The sequence below is a fragment of the Callorhinus ursinus genome, unplaced genomic scaffold (assembly GCF_003265705.2).
Source record: "Callorhinus ursinus isolate GAN/ISIS: 27379988/994484 unplaced genomic scaffold, GSC_fseal_2.0 scaffold10, whole genome shotgun sequence".
Taxonomy (NCBI): Eukaryota; Metazoa; Chordata; class Mammalia; order Carnivora; family Otariidae; genus Callorhinus; species Callorhinus ursinus.
In genome coordinates this window covers 66387098-66407828 of record NW_027397072.1, presented here as the reverse complement: position 1 = coordinate 66407828, position 20731 = coordinate 66387098, and the positions used below count along the sequence as shown (strand labels likewise).

Below are 20731 nucleotides of genomic sequence, written 5' to 3'. Positions count from 1 at the left end.
GCAGCCACAGGTACCAGGCCTGTTTGGGAAGGGGGCTCTTGAAGACAATCAGTGGAATTATGAAGGGACTGTGGTTGGAATATTTCAATGACAGTTTAACTATGTAACACATTGCTGAGATCTGGGTGTATATCTGTATGTGTAAATCATTTTTATTGAGCTACAATTGACATATGCATTTCAGGTGTACATAGTGATTCGATATTTGTATATGTTGCGGAATGATCACCACAATAAGTCTAGTTAACACCTACTACCACATAGCTCTACCTTTTTTCTTTTAATGAGAACTTTTAAGATCTACTCTCTTAGCAACTTAAAATATACAATATGGTATTATGAACCTATAGTCTTCATGCTGTTCATTACATCCCCAGGACTTACTGATTTTATAACTCTATGTTTGTATCCTTTGACCATCTTCATCTCTTTTGCCTACCTTCCAACCCCCTATCTGGGCAACCGCCAATCTGTTCCTTTTACCAGTGAATTCGGGGGTTTTTGTTTGTTTGCTGCTTGTTTGTTTTTTGGGTTCCCCATATAAGTGAATTTGTGTAATATGTATCTTCTTTTTTTTTTTTTTAAAGCATTTATTTATTGAGAGAGAGCTAGGGGGAGAGGGAGAGGAGAGAGAAACTCCAGCAGACTCCCTGCTGAGTGCGGAGCCCAGCACAGGGCTCAATCTCAGGACCCTGAGATCACAACCTGAGCTGAAACCAAGAGTCGGATGTCTTACTGACTGTGCCACCCAGGTGCCCCTCTATCTGACTTATTTCACTTAGTATAATGCCCTCAAGGTCCACCCATGTTGTCCCAAATGGCAGGATTTCCTTTTCTATGGCTGAATAATATTCCATTGTGTGTGTGTGTGTGCGTGTGCGTGTGCGCGCGCGCGCGCGTGCCATATTTTCTTTATTCATTCATCCATTGATAAACACGTAGCCCAAACATGGAATCAGCCTCTTGTGAATAACGCTGCAGTGAACATGGGGGTTCATTTTCCTTTTGAATTAGTGTTTTGTTTTCTTTGGGTAAATATCTGTATGTGGAATTGCTTGATCATATGTTAACTGTATTTTTAATTTTTGAGAAACCTCTATCTTGCTTACCACAGTGGCTATACCAGTTTACATTCCCAGCAGCGGTTTTCTCAATATCCTCACCAACACATGTTATTTCTTATCTCTTTTAATGAGAGCCATTGTGTCATTGTGGTTTTGTTTTGCATTTCCCTGATCATTAATGATGTTGAGCACCTCTTCGTGTACCTGTTGGCTATCTGTATGTCTTCTTTGGAGAAATGTCTACTCAAATTCTCTGCCCATTTTTATTTATTTATTTATTTATTTATTTTTAAATATTTTTTAAAAATTATTTATTTATTTATTTGAGAGAGAGACAGAGCATGAGTGGGGGTAGGGGCAGAGGGAGAGGGAGAAACAGGCTCCCCGCTGAGCAGGGAGACCGATGACGTGGGGCTCGATCCCAGGACCCCGGGATCATGACCTGAGCTGAAGGCAGACACTTAACCAACTGAGCCACCCAGGTGCTCCTCTCTGCCCATTTTTAAATTGGGGTCTTTATTTTTTTGCTTGAACTGCATGAGTTATTTATATATTTTGGATATTGACCTTTTATCAGGTGTATGATTGGCAAATATTTTCTTCATTTGGTAGGTTACTTTTTCATTTTGTTTTTGCTTCCTTTGCTGTGCAGAAGCTTTTTAGTTTGATGTTCTCCCACATATTGATTTTTGCTTCTGTTGCCTTTACTTTTGGTGTCAGAGCCAAAAAATCATTGCCAAGAATGCCTTCAGAGAATTTACTGCGTATGTTTCTTCTAGGAGTTTTATGGTTTCAGCTCTTATGTTCCTGAATCCATTTTGAGTTAACTTTTGTGTATGGTGTAAGATAGCGGTCCAGTTCCATTGTAATGCGTGTGGCTGTCCAGTCTTCCCAACACCCATTATTGAAAAGAGTGTCCTTTTCCCATTGTGTATTCTTGACTCCTTTGTCATAAATTCATTGACTATATATGGGTGGGTTTATTTCTGGACTCTCTGTTCCATTGATCTATGTGTCTCTTTTAGTGCCAGTACCATACTGTTTTGATTACTATAGCTTTGTAACAGCATTTGAATTCAGGAAGTATGTTGCCTCCAGCTTTGTTCTTAAGATTGTTTTGGCTACTCGGGGTCTTTTGTGGTTCCATACAACAGATTTTAGGATTGTTTATTCTGCAAAAAAATGCCTTTAGAATTTTTATAGGGATTGTATTAAAACTGTAGATTGCTTTGTGTAGTATAGACATTCTACATATTTTAACAATCTTCTTCCAATTCGTGTGCATGGAATATCTTTCCATTGATCTGTGTCATCTTTACTTTTTTTCAACAATGTCTTATAATTTTCAGTGTACAGGTCTTTCACCTCCTTAGTTTAATTTATTCCTAGGTAGGATCTTCTGGGTGGCACAGTCTGCTGAGCATTGGACTCTTGGTTTCTGCTTAGGTCATGATCTCATGGTGGTGGGATCAAGCCCCACATTGGGCTCCATACTCAGAGCAGAGTCTGCTTGAGTTTCTTTCTCCTTCTCCCTTTGCCTCTCCCCCTCCCCTGCATTCTCTCTCTCTGTCTCTGGGATAAATAAATAAATATTTTAAAAAATTTTATTCCTAAGTATTTTATTCTTTTTGATGCAATTGTAGATGGGTTTGTTTTCTTGATTTCTCTTGCTGGTAGTTTACTTTTAGTGTATACAAATGCAGCTGATTCTGAGGTATTGATTTTGAATCCTGCAATTTCACGGAATTCATGATTAGTTCTAACTCTTTTTGTGATCTTTAGGGTTTTCTGTATATCAAATCATGTTACCTGCAAATAGTGACAGTTTTACTTCTTCCTTTCCAATTTGGATGCCTTTTATTTCTTTCCTGCCTAGTTGCTCTGAGTAGGACTTCCAAATACTTGTTCCAAAAGTGACGAGAGTGGGCATCCTTGTCTTATTCCTCATCTTAGAAAAAAGATTTCAGCTTTTTACCATTGAGTATAATGTTAGCTGTAGACTTGTCATATGTGGCCTTTGTTATGTTGAAGTACATTTCCTCTATACATGCTTTGTTGAGAGTTTTTATCATAAATTAATATTGAGTTTTGTCAGATGCTTTTTCTGTATCTATTAAGATGATCATATGATTTATATTCTTTATTTTGTTAATGGGATGTATCATATTGACTGATTTGCAGATGCTGTATCATCCTTATATCCATGGAATAAATCCCTCTTGATCATGGTATATGAACCTTTTAATGTATTGTTGAATTTGGTTTGCTAATAGTTGCAGATTTTTGCATCTATCTTTATCAGGGAAATTGGGCTATAATTTTCTTGTGGCATCTTTGTCTGGTTTTGATAATCAGGGTTATCCTTGCCTCATAAAATCAGTTTGGAAGGGTTTCCTCCTCATACATTTTTGGGAAGCATTTCAGAAGGATTGATATTAATTCTTCTTCAAATGTGTAGTAGAATTCACCAGTGAGGCCATGTGATACTGGGCTTTTCTTTGCTGGGAGGTTTTTGATTACTGATTCAATTTCCTTATTCGTTCTTGGTCTGTTCATATTTTCTACTTCTTGATAATTTAGTTTTGGTAAGTTGGATGTTTCTAGGAGCTTTTCCCTTTCTTTTAGGTTGTCCAGTTTATATGCATATATCTCTTTATAGAGGTCTCTTTGGATCCTTTGTATTTCTGTGTATCAGTTGTAACGTCTCCTCTTTAATTTCTGATTTTCTTTGGGTCCTCTCTTTTTTCTTTGTTAAGTCTAACTTAAGTTTTGTCTATTTTGATTATCTGTTAAAAGAAAAGCAGCTCTTAGTTTCACTGATATTTTCTATTATCTTTTTAGTCTCTTACCTCATTTATTTCTGCGATCTTTATTTCCTTCCTTCTCCTAACTTTGAGCTTCATTTGTTCTTCTTTTTCTAGTTCCTTGAGCTATCAATTTAGGTTGTTAACTTAATATCTTTCTTGTTATTTAATGTAGGCTTTTATTTGCCGTGAACTTCCCTCTTAGAACTGCCCTTGCTGCCTCTCCTAGGGTTTGGTATATTGTATTTCTATTTCCATTTTTTAAATTTTATTTTATTATGTTATGTTAATCACCATACATTACATCATTAGTTTTTGATGTAGTGTTCCATGATTCATTGTTTGTGTATAACACCCAGTGTACCATTCAACACGTGCCCTCTTTAATACCCATCATCAGGCTAACCCATCCCCCCACCCCCCTCTCCTCTAGAACCCTCAGTTTGTTTCTCAGGGTCCATAGTCTCTCATGGTTTGTCTCCCCCTCCGATTTCCCCCCCTTCATTTTTCCCTTCCTGCTATCTTCTTCTTTTTATTAACATATAATGTATTATTTGTTTCAGAGGTACAGGTCTGTAATTCAACAGTCTTACACAATTCACAGTGCTCCCCATAGCACACACCCTCCCCAATGTCTATCACCCAGCCACCCCATCCCTCCCATCTCCCCCCAACCACTCCAGCAACCCTCAGTTGTTTCCTGAGGTTAAGATCTCACTGATATGAGGAATTCCATTTGTTTATTTCTCTTTTGATTTCTGCTTTGACCCATTGGTTGTTCAGTAATGTGTTGTTTAATCTTCACATACATGTGGATATTCCAGTTTTGTTCTTGTCATTGATTTCTAGTTTCATACCATTGTGGTCAGAAAATATGCCTGATGAGATTTCCATCTTCTTAAATTTCTTAACTTGTTTTGTGGACTAACATATGATCTGTCTTAGAGAATGTTCCATGTGTACTTGAGAAGAATGTGTACTATGTTGCTTTTGGATGGGATGTTCTTTAAATGTCTTATAAGCCCATCGGGTCTAATGTGTCATTTAAAGCCAGTGTTTCCTTATTGATTTAATGTCTGGATGATCTATGCACTGATGAAAGTAAGGTATTAAAGTCCACTACGGTATTGTATTGCTGTCCATTTCTCCCTTTAGGCCTGTTAATATTTGCTTTAAAGATCTCGGTTCTCATATGATGTGTATGTAAACATTTACAAATATATCCTTTTGCTGGATTGACACCTTTGTTGTTATATAATAACCTTCTTTGTCTCTTATTACAGTCTTTATCTTCAAGCTTATTTTGTACAGGTATCCTAGATTTCTTCTGGTTTCTGTTTGCATGGAATACCTTTTTCTATCCCTTTACTTTTAGTCTTTCTGTGTCCTTACATCTGAAGTGAGTCTGTTGTAGGCAATGTAGATAGGTCTTTTATTTTTTATCCATCAGCCACCCTATGTTTCTGGATTGGAGAATTTTGTCCACTTACATTTAAAATAATTACTGATTGATACTACTTACTGTTGTTTTGTTAATTGTTTTCTGGTATTTTGTAATTCCTTTGTTCTCCTCTTGTTCTCTTCCTTTGTGATTTGATGATTTTCTGTACTGTAGTGGTGTACTTAGATTCCTTTATCTTTACTGTATCTATTATAGTTATGCTTTGTGGTTACCATGAGGCTTTCCTAAACCAACTTACAACAGTCTGTTTTAAGTCAATAATAGTTTCAGTTTGAATGCCTTCTAAAGCTTTACATTTTTACTGCCCCCTCCCATGTTTTGTTTTTGATGTCACAACTTACCTCTTTTTCTTTTGTCCATTAACAAATTATTGTAGTTATAGTTGTTTTTACTACTTTTGTCTTTTAACTTTCTTCCTACTTTTATATGTAATTAACCCACCACCTGTACAACATTAAATTATTCTGAATTTTACTCTATTGTGACCAGTGAGATTTATACTTTCATATCTCTTCCTATTATTGATTGGTACCCTTTTATTTCAACTTAAAGAAGTCCCTGAAACAATTCTTGTCAGGCCCTTCTAATGGAGATGAAGTCTTTTAGCTTTTGATTGTCTGGAAAAGTCTTCCTCTCTCCTTCAGTTCTGAAGGATGACTTTGTCAGGTAGAGTATTTTTAGTTGGCTCTTTTTTTTTCAGCAAGTTAAATATATTGTGCCACTCTCTGCAGAGTTTCTGGCCTGCAAAGTTTCTGCTGAAAAATCTGCTTATAGTCTTAATAGGACTTCCCTTATACAAAACAAATTGTTTTTCTCTTGCTGCTTTTACGGTTCTCTCCTTGTCTTTAACTTTTGACACTTTAATTATAATATGTCTTGGTCTGGGTTTCTTTGGGTCATCTTATGTAGAACTCTCTGTGCTTCCTGGATCTGGATGTCTGTTTCCTTCCCCATGTTAGGGAAATTTTTAGCCATTATTTCTGCAAATGAGTTTTCTGCCTCTTTGTCTCCCTGTTCTTCTGGGACCCTTATAATACCAATGTTAGTCTACTTGGGGTTGTTTCATAAATCTCTTAAGCTGTCTTCACTCTTTCATTCTTTTTTCTTTTTTCTGTTCTGATTGGGTGAGTTCCACTGCCCTCTGTTGGAGTTTACTGAACTTTTTCCTTCTTCATCTAGTATCCTGTTGAACCCCTCTAGTGTATTATTTGGTTCAGTTATTGTTTTTATCTCTAATTTCTGTTTGGTACTTTCTTATATTTTTTATTTCTTTGTTGACATTTTCACTTTGTTCATGCTTTGTTCCCCTGAGCTCAGTGAGTATCTGTAGGACTGTTATTTTGATCTCTTTATCAGGTAAATGACTTATTTCCAATTAATTGCGGTCTTTTTCTGAGATTTTATCTTGTTCTTTGATTTGGAACATATTCTTTTGTTTGTTCATTTTTTCTTGACTCTCTCAGTTGGCTTCTCTACATTAAACAGGCACCTCTCCTGGTCTTAAAGAGATGGCCTCATGTAGATGAATCTTATTGTTCAGCCCTTCCCCTAGCTCTTGGTTGTCCATCAAACCTTTGTGATTGTATAAACAGCCTACTTGGTTCTTTGTCATTCCCAGTAATTGAGGGTGTACCAAGACCTGTCAGTGTCCCAAAGGGGAGGATCTTAGCACCTATATTCAGTCCGATTGGAAGCCAGACCTCAGATAGCAGCTTTTAAAGTATGTACACACACCTCTTTCAGGGAAAGAGCAGGAGATGGGCATTTCTGTTTGTTCCCTCTGCACTGAGGCCTGGGGTAATAGCTAGTTAAGAATTAAGAATTATTTGTTTGTTTGCTTACCATGCCATTGAACCTGTGCACTCAAGCTCTGGTGGCCTTCAGAACCAGGCTATGAAGAGATGTATCCTCTCCGGCCCAGCCACAAAAGCTGGGGTGCCAGACCTGAGCATAAGCTCCTTTCTTGGAGACACTGATGACCTGGGGCAGGACAAAGGGAGAGTGCAAAATGGTACCCAAGGGCCTCCCTGGTCTCTGGAGTGGACCAATCCCTAGATGTGTATGTATTTAGAGGTTGGCCCCTCAGGCCACAGTTATGAAGATAAATTAATAGACCTCTTCCATAGAGAGCCTGGGCATCTCAAGCTGCTCTGTCTCTGCTGTGCCTTAGGGGGTAGCTGATTAAGAACGGTTTCTCCATTTGTTACAGTCTTGTTGGATCCATGAATGTAGGCACTGCTGGCCTCCCAAGCCAGGAGGTCAAGGGGTGACTCTTGGGCAGTAGCCATACAAACCTTGGTGCCCCTTGTGTGTACAGGCTTCTTTCCAGGAGATGGCAGCAAGCTGGAACAAGGCAGAGGGAAAGTGCAAGCATAGCACCCTCGGGCCTCCTCAGTCTTTGGAGAGTATTTCAGTGGGCCTCAAGGTGTGTATTAGATTAGATGCCTGCCTTTCAGACTGAAACTTTAAGCAAATAGTCCTCTTTCACAGAATAACTGGGCATTTCAGCTTCCTCTGCACTGGGCCCTGGAGGATAGCCACAGTGAACCCACTATTTTTTAATTTGTTACAGTCTTGTGGATCTCATGGATACAAGCTATGGATGGCTTTCACAGCTAGATACTTTGGGGCCTCATCTCTCAGGTGCAGGTCTTAAACATTGAGGTGTCAGATGTGGGCTTCAAAACTTTCACTACTCAGAAAGAAGCTCAGAGTTGTGAGTTTCCTCCCAATTGTGGGTTGCTGCCCAAGGGTGGGATTTATAGCAAGATTGTGTCTCGGCCGCCCCTACTCATTTTGATGTGAGGTTTTTTTTTTTTTTCTTGTTTGCCTGGTATGTAGGAATTGTTCAGCTACTTTTGGACTTCTTTCAGGGGAAATTGTTCCCTATGTAGCTGTAGATTAGGTGTGTCCATGGGAGGAATGAATTCAGGATCCTCCTACATCCCCATCTTGACCTAGAATCTTGTATATGTCATTTTAATTTTTTTTTTTTGGTGTGTAAATATCTGTTTGCAAATGTCTTGCTCCTCCTTAGAATGTAAATAAACTCCCAATAGGGCGTGAGCCTTATTCACTATCCAAGCTCTAGTCTTGGGCACGTAGTAGGTACTTAATAAAAAATGTTTGAATAAATGAATGAACAAATCCCTCCTTTCAGTGTTTTCATTGAGGATAGGGATGTTATCATTTATTTCTTAGTATTTCCAAGGACACAAGAAATGTTTGTGATTCTGATGTTTTAGTTTATTTGGCCATTTTTATTGAGCATATATTACATGCCAGACACTGGGTTAGGTATTGAGGATACAACAGTGTATACAACTGGGAAAATTATTGTATTCACAGACATTAGTGAGAGGAAATAGACAACAAATAAAAAGTAAATTATTTGATGTTTTTTGCTGATGTTGGAATAGAATTAATATTCCTGGAGTGCCTGGGTGGCTCAGTGAGTTAAGCATCTGACTTCGCCTCAGGTCATGATTTTGGGGTCCTGGGATGGAGCCCCACATAGGGCTCCCTGCTCAGTGGGGAGCTTGCTTCTCCTTCTTCCTCTGCCTCTGCCCTCCACTTGTGCTTGCTCTCTCTCTCTCAAATAAAATAAAACATTTTCTTAAAAAAAGAGTTAATATTCCTCTGTACTTCCTGTTTCTGAAGAACAAAGTGTTGAACCTCTTCTGTAATAAAATCATAAGTGGTCAAAGCCTGTAACAAATTTACTCCTGTCCTGAAAGAAACAGGAATATGTTAATTAGCAAATGGTAACTAAACCTCTGGAAAAGTGTGAGAAAGAGAGAAGGACAGGAAAGGGATAGGGCAAAAGATCGTCGCCACAAAGCAGAGTTTCCTCCACAGCTGAGCCGCCTGCCCTGTCATTCTGCGATTTTACCCTGGCTGCTTTCACCACGTATCTGTCCTTCCCAACCTTGAAAGTCCATCATGATGTTTGCTGGCAGGATTTTGAGTGACTAACCCTGAAGTAACCATTGCCAGGGTATCTTTCCTTACTACTCAGAGCAGGAATAATAAATCAGCCTATGTACTGTCTCCTTCCATTTCAAGAGACATAGAGTGAATTCAGAGCAAGGAGTAGAGATGGTTACTGCCTGTGTGCCTTAAAAAAATACTTTTTCTTTTTTTTGTAAATGAATGCTTCCTCTCATTGGATCCTTGTAGGACCACTGTGAGTTGATTAAGGTGAGGGTTATAGTTAACATCTCCATATACCCCCAGTTAACACTTCTTTTGTCCCAGCATCCCCTTTGGCTTAGCATTTGTCCTGGATTTTTTTTTTTATAGACTTAATTTTTTAGAGTGGTTTTAGGTTCAAAGCAAAATTGAATGGAATGTACAGAGATTTCTCCTAGACCCCCTGCCACCACATATGCACGGCCTTCCTGACTACCAACATCCCCTCCCAGGGTGGTACAGTTGTTACAGCGGGTGAAGCTACGTTGACGTATCGTCCCTCAAAGCCTATAGGTCACATTAGAGTTCACTCTCAGTGTTATATATTCTGTGGGTTTTGAAACATGTCTAATAACATGTATCCACCTTTACAGTGTCTTGCAGAATAGTTTCACCGCCCTGAAAAATCCTCTGTGCTCTGCCTATTCATCCCTCTGTTCTAGACTTAATCATTTTGTGATAAAGTGTAATTATAATTTTGTATTTGAAAATGTTATGATAGAACTATTTATTTCAACATGGTAAAGCTGCTTTCTTAGTTAAAAACTAAATATTTTTAAAGTATGTAAATTTATGGGACGCCTGGGTGGCTCTGTCGGTTAAGTGTCTGCCTTCGGCTCAGGTCATGATCCCAGGGTCCTGGGATCGAGCCCAGCATTGGGCTCCCTGCTCCGCGGGAAGCCTACTTCTCCCTCTGCCCGCTGCTCCCCCTGCTTGTGCATGCGCGTGCACTCTCTCTATACATACATTGTTTTTAAAAGTATGTAAATTTAATTTGTCTTTCAAAGTAGTCTTAACTTGAGTGATATGTTACATGGTCTCCATAATTATAGTCTGCATTTAATGCAGAGAAAAACTGGTTTCCAGAGAGAAAGTGACACTCCCTGGTGTGTCTGGCCAATCAGGTATGGAGCAGGACTAAAGTCTTGTGCTCTGACTTCTGGTACTTTCTATGCCAGAGGCACAAAGCCCACTGGGGAGACAACTCAGATCTCAAAGCTTACCACATCCCTGCCTTATTTAAAGTAGTTGTGAAAGCGGGATTCTGTCTGTATTTCTAATCAGGCATGAGAAAATTCACTAAGTATATAAATAATGTACCCGGTAAGGAACAAAACAGACCGCAGAAGTCCAAGAAATAAAAAATCAGGCAGGCAAATGAAGACCTGCCTGGAGAGTATGTACCTTGAGGTGGAAGGGTATTTCAAGGAAGTACTGTGCTTTTAGAGAGGACTGTATAAAATGTTAAGTCAGAGAAGAATAGCATCTTCACTGACAAATGTTTGATGGTATTTAGAGACTGAAATTAGTTTCATTTGCATATTTCTGGGACATGGTACATCTGTTTATCCAGCAAAATGAGTCTAGGTTCTGATCAAATACATAGTAAACTTGCCTAATATGGCAATTAACCATTCTGTAGTATCGCCCACATATAATTTTAACATAGTGTCAGCATCCTAAAGATTGAACTGACTCCTAACTTTTCCATAGCAAATCAGAAGTACATTATTTCAAAAAGAGATAGGTTTTCATAGACCAATTTCTCCTCATACTCATTTTAAGATGTAGTATTTCAAATACATCCTGATGTAAAAACACGTCAGATGGGAGTGATTACTCCTGCGTCACAAGGGGTGGGGTAAATGACCAGCACATGGAAGGAAATGGTAAATAATACAAAATAATAATACAGTATGTGGAATTGACATTTCTCCTTCCGACATTTTTAAGCTGCCTTGCGTTAGATGCTATCCTGGTGAAAGGGTGTGTAGGTGTTTTTCTTTATTTGCAAACGGTGTGAATATATGCTTTTATTTTATTTCTTTCTTTATTTTCACCAGGCCTCTCTATCCGGAGTGTGTGCTGGAAAGCAGACCGCCTTCTAGCAGGGACCCAGGACAGTGAGATATTTGAAGTGATCGTGCGCGAACGAGACAAGCCGATGCTTATCTTGCAAGGCCACTGTGAGGGGGAGCTCTGGGCTCTGGCCCTGCACCCCAAGAAGCCACTGGCTGTGACAGGCAGTGACGATCGCTCTGTCAGGTGGGGCCCCCGGCAATGGTGCTTGTCATCTCCCGGGCTGCCTTGGGATAACAGATTTATTTTGCCCAAATTTGCTTGTTACTCAAGAGAAGGATAAAGCACAGTGTAGAACCACAGTTTCCAAGTGGAGTGTTGAGACATTCAGTGCAACAACACTTGGCTTCTTAGCATTTGGTTGTTGCTGTCTTTCTTTGGGTCTATCTTAAGTCATGAAAATGCTCTGAGGAGTGAAAATATACTGCTCCTAGTTAGATAGGCTCCCAGTTCTCTTTCAATTGATAATGTGAACTAAGTGCATCTATCTGTGGCTAGATTATATTTCCCACTTGTGGACTGGGTCCTCCACAGGGGCCTGTGCACAGCATTTCACCGTTTTGTTATAGACATTCATCTCCATTGGTGAATTCATGAATTTGTCTTCATTAGAATTTAAATTCTGATTTTCAGAGTTGTCTTCGGTGTGAGGAAACAACTTTTTCTTTGCAAATCCTCAGACGGAATTTTGAACATTGTCCTCAAATCAAAGGAAAGTACTGGTTCCTAAGAAAACAGGCAATTTTATGAGGGCCTCAAGGATTCTTGTTGTGGATCGCTTGTTATTTTTTGAGAGCACAGCATTGCATAAAATGCGCATTATGAGCACACTTCGAATATTTCTGTGACGGTTGAAGGGCTGAATGTAGGATTTAGAGGTGTGTGAGGAAAGCTGTTCCACTGACTTCAGTACTTCTGTATTTGCCGCTGACCTTTAAATGTGCCCAATGACAAGCAGGCCAGAAAGAGTGCATGCCAGTGGGAGGGAGAGGCTGCTGGATCAGGTGGTTGATTGATTACTGCTTCTGGGCTCTAATAGCTAAATTAGAACATTGTAGACTAGACTGGAGGTTCCTGCTTCTCCCCTGCTCTGGTTCTGTATGTCTGTGAATCTGATCAAGGCACAATGTGCTCATTAGTGGGGTATAAATCCAAAAGTAAATCCATTTCGTGATCTCCACCAAGCACTGAAGCCCCATCAATCTAAACATCAGTAAACACACACTGTGTCTCCACGTGGCATACATGTTTATATGGTTTAAGCTTCTCTTTACTCACCTTCCCCCTCGTCTCTTCCTTTTCCTTCCTTGACTCTGAGCGTTCCCTGAACAGGCAAATTGGTGCCAAGTTACTTGAGCACCTGAGATACTCAGTTTATACTCATCCAGATAGAAATGATTTCAAGAAAGTCTTTAGCTTTTGTATTTTGGCAACTTTGTTGCATCTGAGAAATGCAAACATCTCCAAGGAGCCCTGACTGTCAGAATGTCTTATTCCCCTTAACCATGAATTTGGCTAAAATTATAAATGTTCTTTTACACTGAATATTGCAACTGAAGAAGAGACTAAGCCCTAATTTCTTAAGAAAGATGAGCTTTAGTGACTTTATAGGGATGGTACAGTCTACTGGGGAGTGATAGTTTCTGCGTGCTAGTAAAGCAAAGCTTACATTGCTTGAAATAGTACAAGGCTAAAAGCAGCATGAGATTATGAATAATGGACGAGGTATTGCAAGACTACCATGAGCTTTTGGCTGAATGGTGCAGGCTGCCTCAGGGATCAGCGAGCTCTTCACTGTGCAGCTCTCCATTTTAAGGAGCCTGCCTCCATCCATCCTGATGGCAGAAGGCATTTAGAGAAACAGCACCACGTGTGACTTATTCATGCCTCCCTATGGCAGACCTCTAGATTCTCGGTCCCCCTGGCAGATCCTGTTGTTTGTGTGTTTAGAAAAGATGGTCTTAGGACTATGAGCAGATAGCGGTCGGTTACCACGATTGCAACTAGCATAAACCCTCATTTGTATCTTCAAATATTTAGTTCATGTTCACTCAGTCTGAGGTGCCTGGATCAGGTGTTTCAGGAGTTGCAGCAACTGTGTGTTGGGGGCACTTGCCCCTGGAGCTCCATTTCTCCCACAGTAGCTGTATCCATCAGCCAGGGGCACTGTGAAGTGTCAGCCCCAAGCAAGGGTGGTGGACCTATCTGCAGTGGGGCGCCCAGAGGGCTTGTGAGGCATGACCGCGACAACCCAGCTGACTGTGGGACCATCCTGGGCAGGGGCAGGGGTGTCTTTCCATCTTCTCCATCTCAGATAGGTTTTCTTTCTAGGGAGGCCAACAAATGTAAGCAAGGTGGGTTTCGATCTACAGGTGCTTAAATAACACAGTTACTAGAAGGGTACTCATATTTTCTTTAAACGAATTAACAATAATAACATCCAGTAGTACTTCTTTTTCTTTAAACATTATTAACAACCATTGGGATAAATAATGATTTTGAATGTCCAAAGAGAATAGCAAGATTTTGTGTGAGGGAGTGTTTAAAATGTCCTTATTTTATCAATCTCAAAATCTCTGGAAATGTTACCTAATTTTATAGTTCTTGCTGGGTATTTCAAATGGTGCCAATGACCCAGCGATAAACTGAACAGCTTCCCAGATTGCCAGACCTGCTGCGAGGAAGGACTGGTGTGGAGTTGGTGCGTCCTCTGCTGTCATCACCATCAGAATGGTGAACTGGCCTTGAGGCCCGGGGCTGGCCGAGGACGGTGAGAAGTGGGTTTTGATTTTACTTTGTTCTTGTGCGTAGGCTGTGGAGCCTGGCTGACCATGCCTTGATCGCCCGCTGTAACATGGAGGAAGCAGTTCGCAGTGTGGCCTTCAGCCCCGATGGATCTCAGCTGGCCCTGGGCATGAAGGATGGCTCTTTCATTGTGCTCCGAGTCAGGCATGTACTGACCGATAGGGAAAATAATGTCAGAAATGCTCTCTTGTTGAAACCAGTTCTCCTGGCCATGGTGTATGCCAGGACTTAAGGAAAAAGGCATTTACTCTTTCAAATAGGAACACTCTAGATTCACAGTCCCCTATCTGTATTTCTCAAATCCAAACACTTTGAAAATCCACAGTTTTTGGATAACTCATCTGTTAGCACGTCTTGACCCAGTGAACTGATTTGAGACTGTCTATTGCCTATTAATCTCTTAATAGGAATAATTATCATGTGATTTGCTACAAAAATATTAATGTGTTTAATATGGGGTGCTGCCCTAACTCCTACTGGGGATGTTACATAATATATTGTATGTGAACCTTTCTAAAACCCAGTGAATAATGAACTCCCAAGCTTATCTGGTCCCAAGAGGTTATGGGCTTATAGGAAGCCAAGAAAAGAGAAAGAAATGAGAAAGGCTCCAGCACTGCCAGATTTTTAGAGGTGGGCTTGAGTAAAAGATTTCTTCCACCTATAATGAAAACTTAAATGGAATATTTCATATTTATTAACATCCTATCTTTACTGGACAAAAATTATGACTCATGCATATAATTTCTCTAAACGCACTGGTTGGTTTTTTGGCTTACATAATTTGTGATTACAGAAAGAAAATGAAGCTGTAAATTAGATACTGCATGGTTTGCACATAGAAGATTCTATCTAGCTTTGAAAAATGATCTTGGCACGGTTTATTACACTAAATTCTCATTTAGCAACCACCCATAACTTATTACTGAGTTGGTAGACAACATTTTCTTTCTCTGCTGAGTCATGGTTTGAAAAGATGGCCAATTACCAGATCTTCTTTTCTTTTTGATGGATTTTTATTAATGGATTTCCTAAGCAAAAAAAAAAAAAAACAAAAGAAAACCCCCAAACCCTATTTGATGATATTATAGCAAAGTATATTATATAGTATATACATAGTGTATAGTGTATGTAAAGTAAACGATAATGCCGTTAATAAGTGATAGCAGGTGAGGGGAATTATGTGGAAGCTAATATTCGCCATTATTTGTGCACTGACTTTGTTGGGAGTGGAAGAAGTTGTTGGTACTGGCACGGGGACCTGCTAGTCAGAATTCTGTCTCATGGTGGCAACTTTCAAATGAGGGCAGCAGTTCTTACCAGAATCTGATCAAAAAGGATGCAAAATCTGGGTGATCTGTTACATGAATTATTGAGTTTCACGGTGAAAATTAAATAATTACATAAGAATTTAATATTAAAAAAGTAACCTTGATGTAGTTCACTTTTCTCCAGGACATGTTTTTAAAACAATGTTACAAACCGCAATTTTTCAAGGCAAAAAGTTTTAGGGGAAAATAATACATAATTAACCATGAAAGCAAATAGGCACTTCATTAAATTTTTCATTGTTTTTATTTTGGAAGCCTTAAATATTTCAAATGTCGGTTAATTTTGCCTGAAATGGCCAGAATCTGAATAGTATTTTATATCTTTCTTCAAAAGTTAATCCTTCAGCTCCTATAGGTGTTCTCTCCCTTTTGAAACCATTTTTTCTCTGACATACAAATTTTGAGACATGGCTTGGGGTTTCTATTTCTAGATTTGCTGCTTATCACTTTTTATTGCTGCTTTTTATTCTTATAGAGATATGACAGAAGTGGTTCATATCAAAGATCGAAAAGAAGTCATTCATGAAATGAAATTTTCTCCAGATGGCTCTTACCTCGCAGTGGGATCCAATGACGGCCCAGTGGATGTGTATGCCGTTGCCCAGCGGTATAAGAAAATTGGAGAATGCAGCAAGTCCCTTAGTTTCATTACCCACATTGATTGGTCTTTGGATAGCAAATACTTGCAGACCAATGACGGCGCAGGAGAACGCCTGTTCTACAAGATGCCGTGTAAGTCCTGCAGGTGTTGGATGTTTGTGAAAATCGGAAGTCTGAACCACATGCAGCAAATATATAAGAATGTCATCATGATCTCAGGGCAAGGAATGTTCTCAGAAACACGACCCCCCCCCTCCCAATCTCAAACTCTCAAAGGAAAGATTGATAAATTGGAACATATTAAAATAAAAAATCACTGTGCAATGAAAGAAATCATGAAAAGACAAGGCACAGACCGGACAAAAATATTTGCAGGGGTTATGATGGGCAAAGGATATATAGCTAGAAGTTATAAAGACTGCCTAAAGATAACTGAAAGGAAAGATACCCTAGAAAAATACCCAAAAATGCTAAACATTTGAGGACTGCGGTCCTCATTTGCTATGATGGTTTTAGTCTGAAATTTGTGTTCTTCATAATTGGAAGTCTTTATGATATTATTTGGTGAAATAAGCTAATTGGGATTTAAAAAGTACAATTTTTATTTGTCACCTCCACTGTTTTAGAAGAGATTCATCAGACTTCTATAACATTTAGTGACATTTAGTTCGTAATACTAAAATGGCAGAAATAAAAGACAATTTTCTGTTTTGTGATCTTTGACTAATGATTTTTTTAACATAAGAGGAAAATTTTAATATCATGAATCTTGTCATCAAATAATATTTTATCTTAAAATTTTTCTTGAAAAATTAATTTTTACTGGAAAATAGTTTATACCATCTAATGTAACCATGGCCTTTTAAAAGAACCTCTGCCCTATCAACTTCACCAGCACACCATCACTAGGTGGATATTGCTGCATGTCTACTTTCTTTGCTTGAAATTATTTCATATATATTTTACATATGTGAAAAATTATGGAATACATGTTTATCACTTGCAATAATAAAGTAACATCCTGCTCAGTGATAATATCATAATTTGCTTTCTTGTCCTCCTGTTAGTGAGCATTTGGGCTTACTTATTTCTAGTTTTTTCACTGGTACAGATAGTGCGTCTCCAAATATCTTCATATAGGGGGGATTTCTTCTTCTGAGTTACTTCCTTGGACTATATTTTCCAGAGGGGGAATGTTGGGTTAAAGGCTGTGTTCTGTCAACTCTCTGATTTATGTTCATCTTCATGAATTTTTATGTGATGCTATCAGTCTAGAATTTCTGCGTGCCAATTTGACAGTGTGCCGGTAATGTATAAGAGCGTCAATTCTCACAGATTCTTTATTTGAAAACGTTTGTTTATTTTTGAAGAAAAAACTACAAGGTAGTATGCTAAATTGGCTTGATTTTGAATTTTAGAATTGTGTATGACAGGACATTTTCCCAAGCATTTCTGTATCCATGTGTTTCTGCCTTTGTGTGCCCCTGGGTGACCTCCCTCACCAGGTTCTGGTACAAACGGGGAATTGTGCCATACATTTGAGAACATACCAGGCACAACTGTCAAGACTCTTTTCCCTAACCACTTACGTTTACTTAATCAAAATTTGGTGGATTTTCATTGTCTAATGCTTTTAAATTTATATAATATCCATTAAATGTTTACACAAATTTTTGGAACCTAAATTTTAAAAAATTACTTCTGTGGATCTTTTGAAAAGTAGAAGTTGAGAATAAATTTTTTTTTAAAAATCTGGCAAACTGTTGGTGACTAAATATGATAATATATATATTTTCATACAAGTCATTTCATCAATAACACAAAGCATACTATCTGTATAGTAGTTTTGGATATTACATTGAGTACAATGATCATTTTCTTTCTCAGCTCCATATCTGAGTTTTGATCATGCACTCTCTTTAAACCATGCTGGAAGAAAAAAATCACAAATTGGGTAAAGAGATTAGACTCTTTAGGTTCCTTGGTTTATAGAGGTTTTTTTTTTTTAATTTCTATAAACCTCTATAAGAAAAATGAATAAAGGAAATTAGAATATGCCTTTAAATGTAACATTATGTTACTATGTATTGATAATTTTCAGCTGGGAAGCCTTTAACAAGTAAAGAAGAAATCAAAGGGATTCCCTGGGCCTCCTGGACTTGTGTGAAAGGCCCTGAAGTGAGTGGAATTTGGCCAAAGTACACTGATGTCACTGACATCAATTCAGTGGATGCAAATTACAACAGCTCTGTGCTGGTTTCCGGTGATGATTTTGGACTGGTTAAGTTGTTCAAATTTCCTTGTCTCAAGAAAGGTAAGGCCAAGAGAGAGATTTCATTGAATAAGTATTTAATCTAAAATGTATACGCAGTGTAATTAAGACTGATTTTCTTGGTGTCTATTCTTGCAGATTATTCATTTCATCTTTATGTTCATTTTTACTCTTTTACACTTTTAGATAAAATGTGTTGTTGATGTCATTTACTTTTGACGTTCTAAAATATGGGATTTTACCAATTTAAGTCAGGTTTTGTTCACAGAGTTATTACGAGCAAGTTTGTGATTGAGAAGATTCATGTTTCACATTTTAAACAAGTCATAGTTTTGTTTTTATTTATGTAAATAAACACTCATAATTTAAATTATATATTACATTACAATATTGTAATTCAAATTCTTTTATGCTTCACGGCTAATTGTGCTTACACATAGAAAGCCAAGGAAAATCCTTTTAGAGGTATTTAAGATAAAATCTGAAAGGATTGTTCTGGTGATGACACAGTTGTTCGGACCCCTTGTTGTAGCACTAATCTTGCAAACCCCATTTACATAACTGGTGAAATTTTTGAGAGTGGAGATTGGTTCAAAAAAACTCTCCTCTCACATTTTGTTGTTCTGTTTTATTGTTGTTAAAATCTTGTCCCTTCAGTTTTTATGGCACCTTCAGACTTTGTAGAATGTGACTGAATTAACCATGTAATGACCCTGTCTTCTTCTTCCTTAAAAAGTTGAGGCAAGAGGGGAGGGGTTCGTGGGATGGGTTAGCCTGGTGATCGGTATTAAAGAGGGCATGTATTGAATGGAGCACTGGGTGTTATACGCAAAAAATGAATCATGGAACACTACATCAAAAACTAATGATGTAATGTATGGTGATTAACATAACATAATAAAATAAAATTACAAAAAAAAAGTTGAGGCAAAGCCCATACACAGGGTTTTCTGAGATTCCCCACCAGCCTGAAAATCTGATCTTCAGAAAGTAATCAGTAGGGACATGCTATGGCCTGAAAACTCACTCGCTTGAACAATTTTTAAATTAAGAAAGGACAGGGACTGAAAAATGTAATCAGAGAGTCATTGTCGGATAACTGACAGTTCCGAAGCAGCAACAGTTATGGTTGAGAACTGAACATAAAACGCATAGCAAAGTGGCCATCCTTTCCACTTGATAAAATGGCCATCACTTTAAAATGCTTGAGGCACAAAATTACCTCAACATACCTAATTCACAATCTCCCCTCCCTGAGGGGTCTTTTGAGTAATAGGGCGTATCCCGTTAGACTGAGCAACGTTCTTGCAGAACGTGAGTTAGGCAACCACAAGGAACATGGGAATTGAGAAGAAACATCACTGGGACCAGAAGCAGTATTGTTGGTCTCAAGAGTCAGGACTTGGGAAGAAGTTAATTCATGGAGTGTTGGTACTTCCTGTGTATCTCCAAGCATTGTAGGGTGGTCTTGGGTCTGGAAAATAGGAATGGAAATGGAAATCTTGGGTCTATTGATGAGAATGGGGGAAGGGGGAAGGAGGAAGGAGGCGGTAAGCAGTGCTGTCTGTCCGAATGAGACACCCTGATATGTAAAACAGTCCTGAGGATGATGGCACACAGGAGACATCTGCGGAATAAGGGAAGGTTGACAGCTAAGTGATAGTGTGGTGGGAGTAATAAAAACCCCCTCAGCAGTCTTCGGAAGTATCCATATTCTCTGAGCAAATTGACTTGTTCTACTTTTCATGGCACATGGTTTATAAATCTTGCAGTTTGCCTCAGAGACATTCAGACTTCTGTGGCCTTCTGTGCCTGAACTATCGGCAGGGGAGTTCTGAAAGGAGTGTTGTTGACAGGAATGGTAACCGTTGGTGGAACTTGTCGCCGTGTAGCCCGGGGTCCCAGTGGCAGGTATGCCCCCAACCTTTGAGCCTGTAACAGCCAAACATGAGCAGGGGCTAGTGACAATGAGAAGTGTGGAGGCTGAGCAAACATGGTAGTTTTCCATTGTGATTAAATAAAACTCCCAGTCAAGTTAATTGACACATTTACAATTAATGTGCATAGGATTCTGCTGCACACTCTTCTGACACAAATGTTCTGCAGTTAATGAAAATGCCTACAGTGGCTTTTATTTTTACATCACCAAGCCAGTTTTTCTCATTTCATTTTGACAGTTTTCAAATTTAAAATAAGCAGTATCCATACTGATAATTTCCCCTGATGTCATTTAGACTACATTCTGTTTGACCATCATCATACAGAAACTTCCATGAGGTAAAAATTCAAAGCCTTGTTCATTGACATTTGCCACATCTTACTACCTTGGCACCAGCCCTTCT

At 38.8% G+C, this 20731-nt stretch overlaps 1 protein-coding gene across 7 annotated transcripts in view; it reads left to right on the top strand.

The window, feature by feature from the left end:
* EML6 (EMAP like 6) overlaps nt 1–20731 on the top strand; it is a 273045-nt gene that overhangs the window by 153540 nt on the left and 98774 nt on the right. For 6 of the 7 annotated variants that reach the window (XR_012379830.1, XM_073897700.1, XM_073897701.1 and 3 more), the window contains exons 8-11: nt 11366–11567; nt 14193–14330; nt 15993–16249; nt 18219–18431. Coding sequence is in view for 6 of the 7 variants with exons in the window: in XM_073897700.1 (XP_073753801.1) it covers nt 11366–11567; nt 14193–14330; nt 15993–16249; nt 18219–18431 (810 nt within the window). In the remaining variant the exon portion in view is untranslated. The remainder of the gene's footprint in view (nt 1–11365; nt 11568–14192; nt 14331–15992; nt 16250–18218; nt 18432–20731) is intronic. The other variant, XM_073897702.1, reaches the window with a different exon arrangement.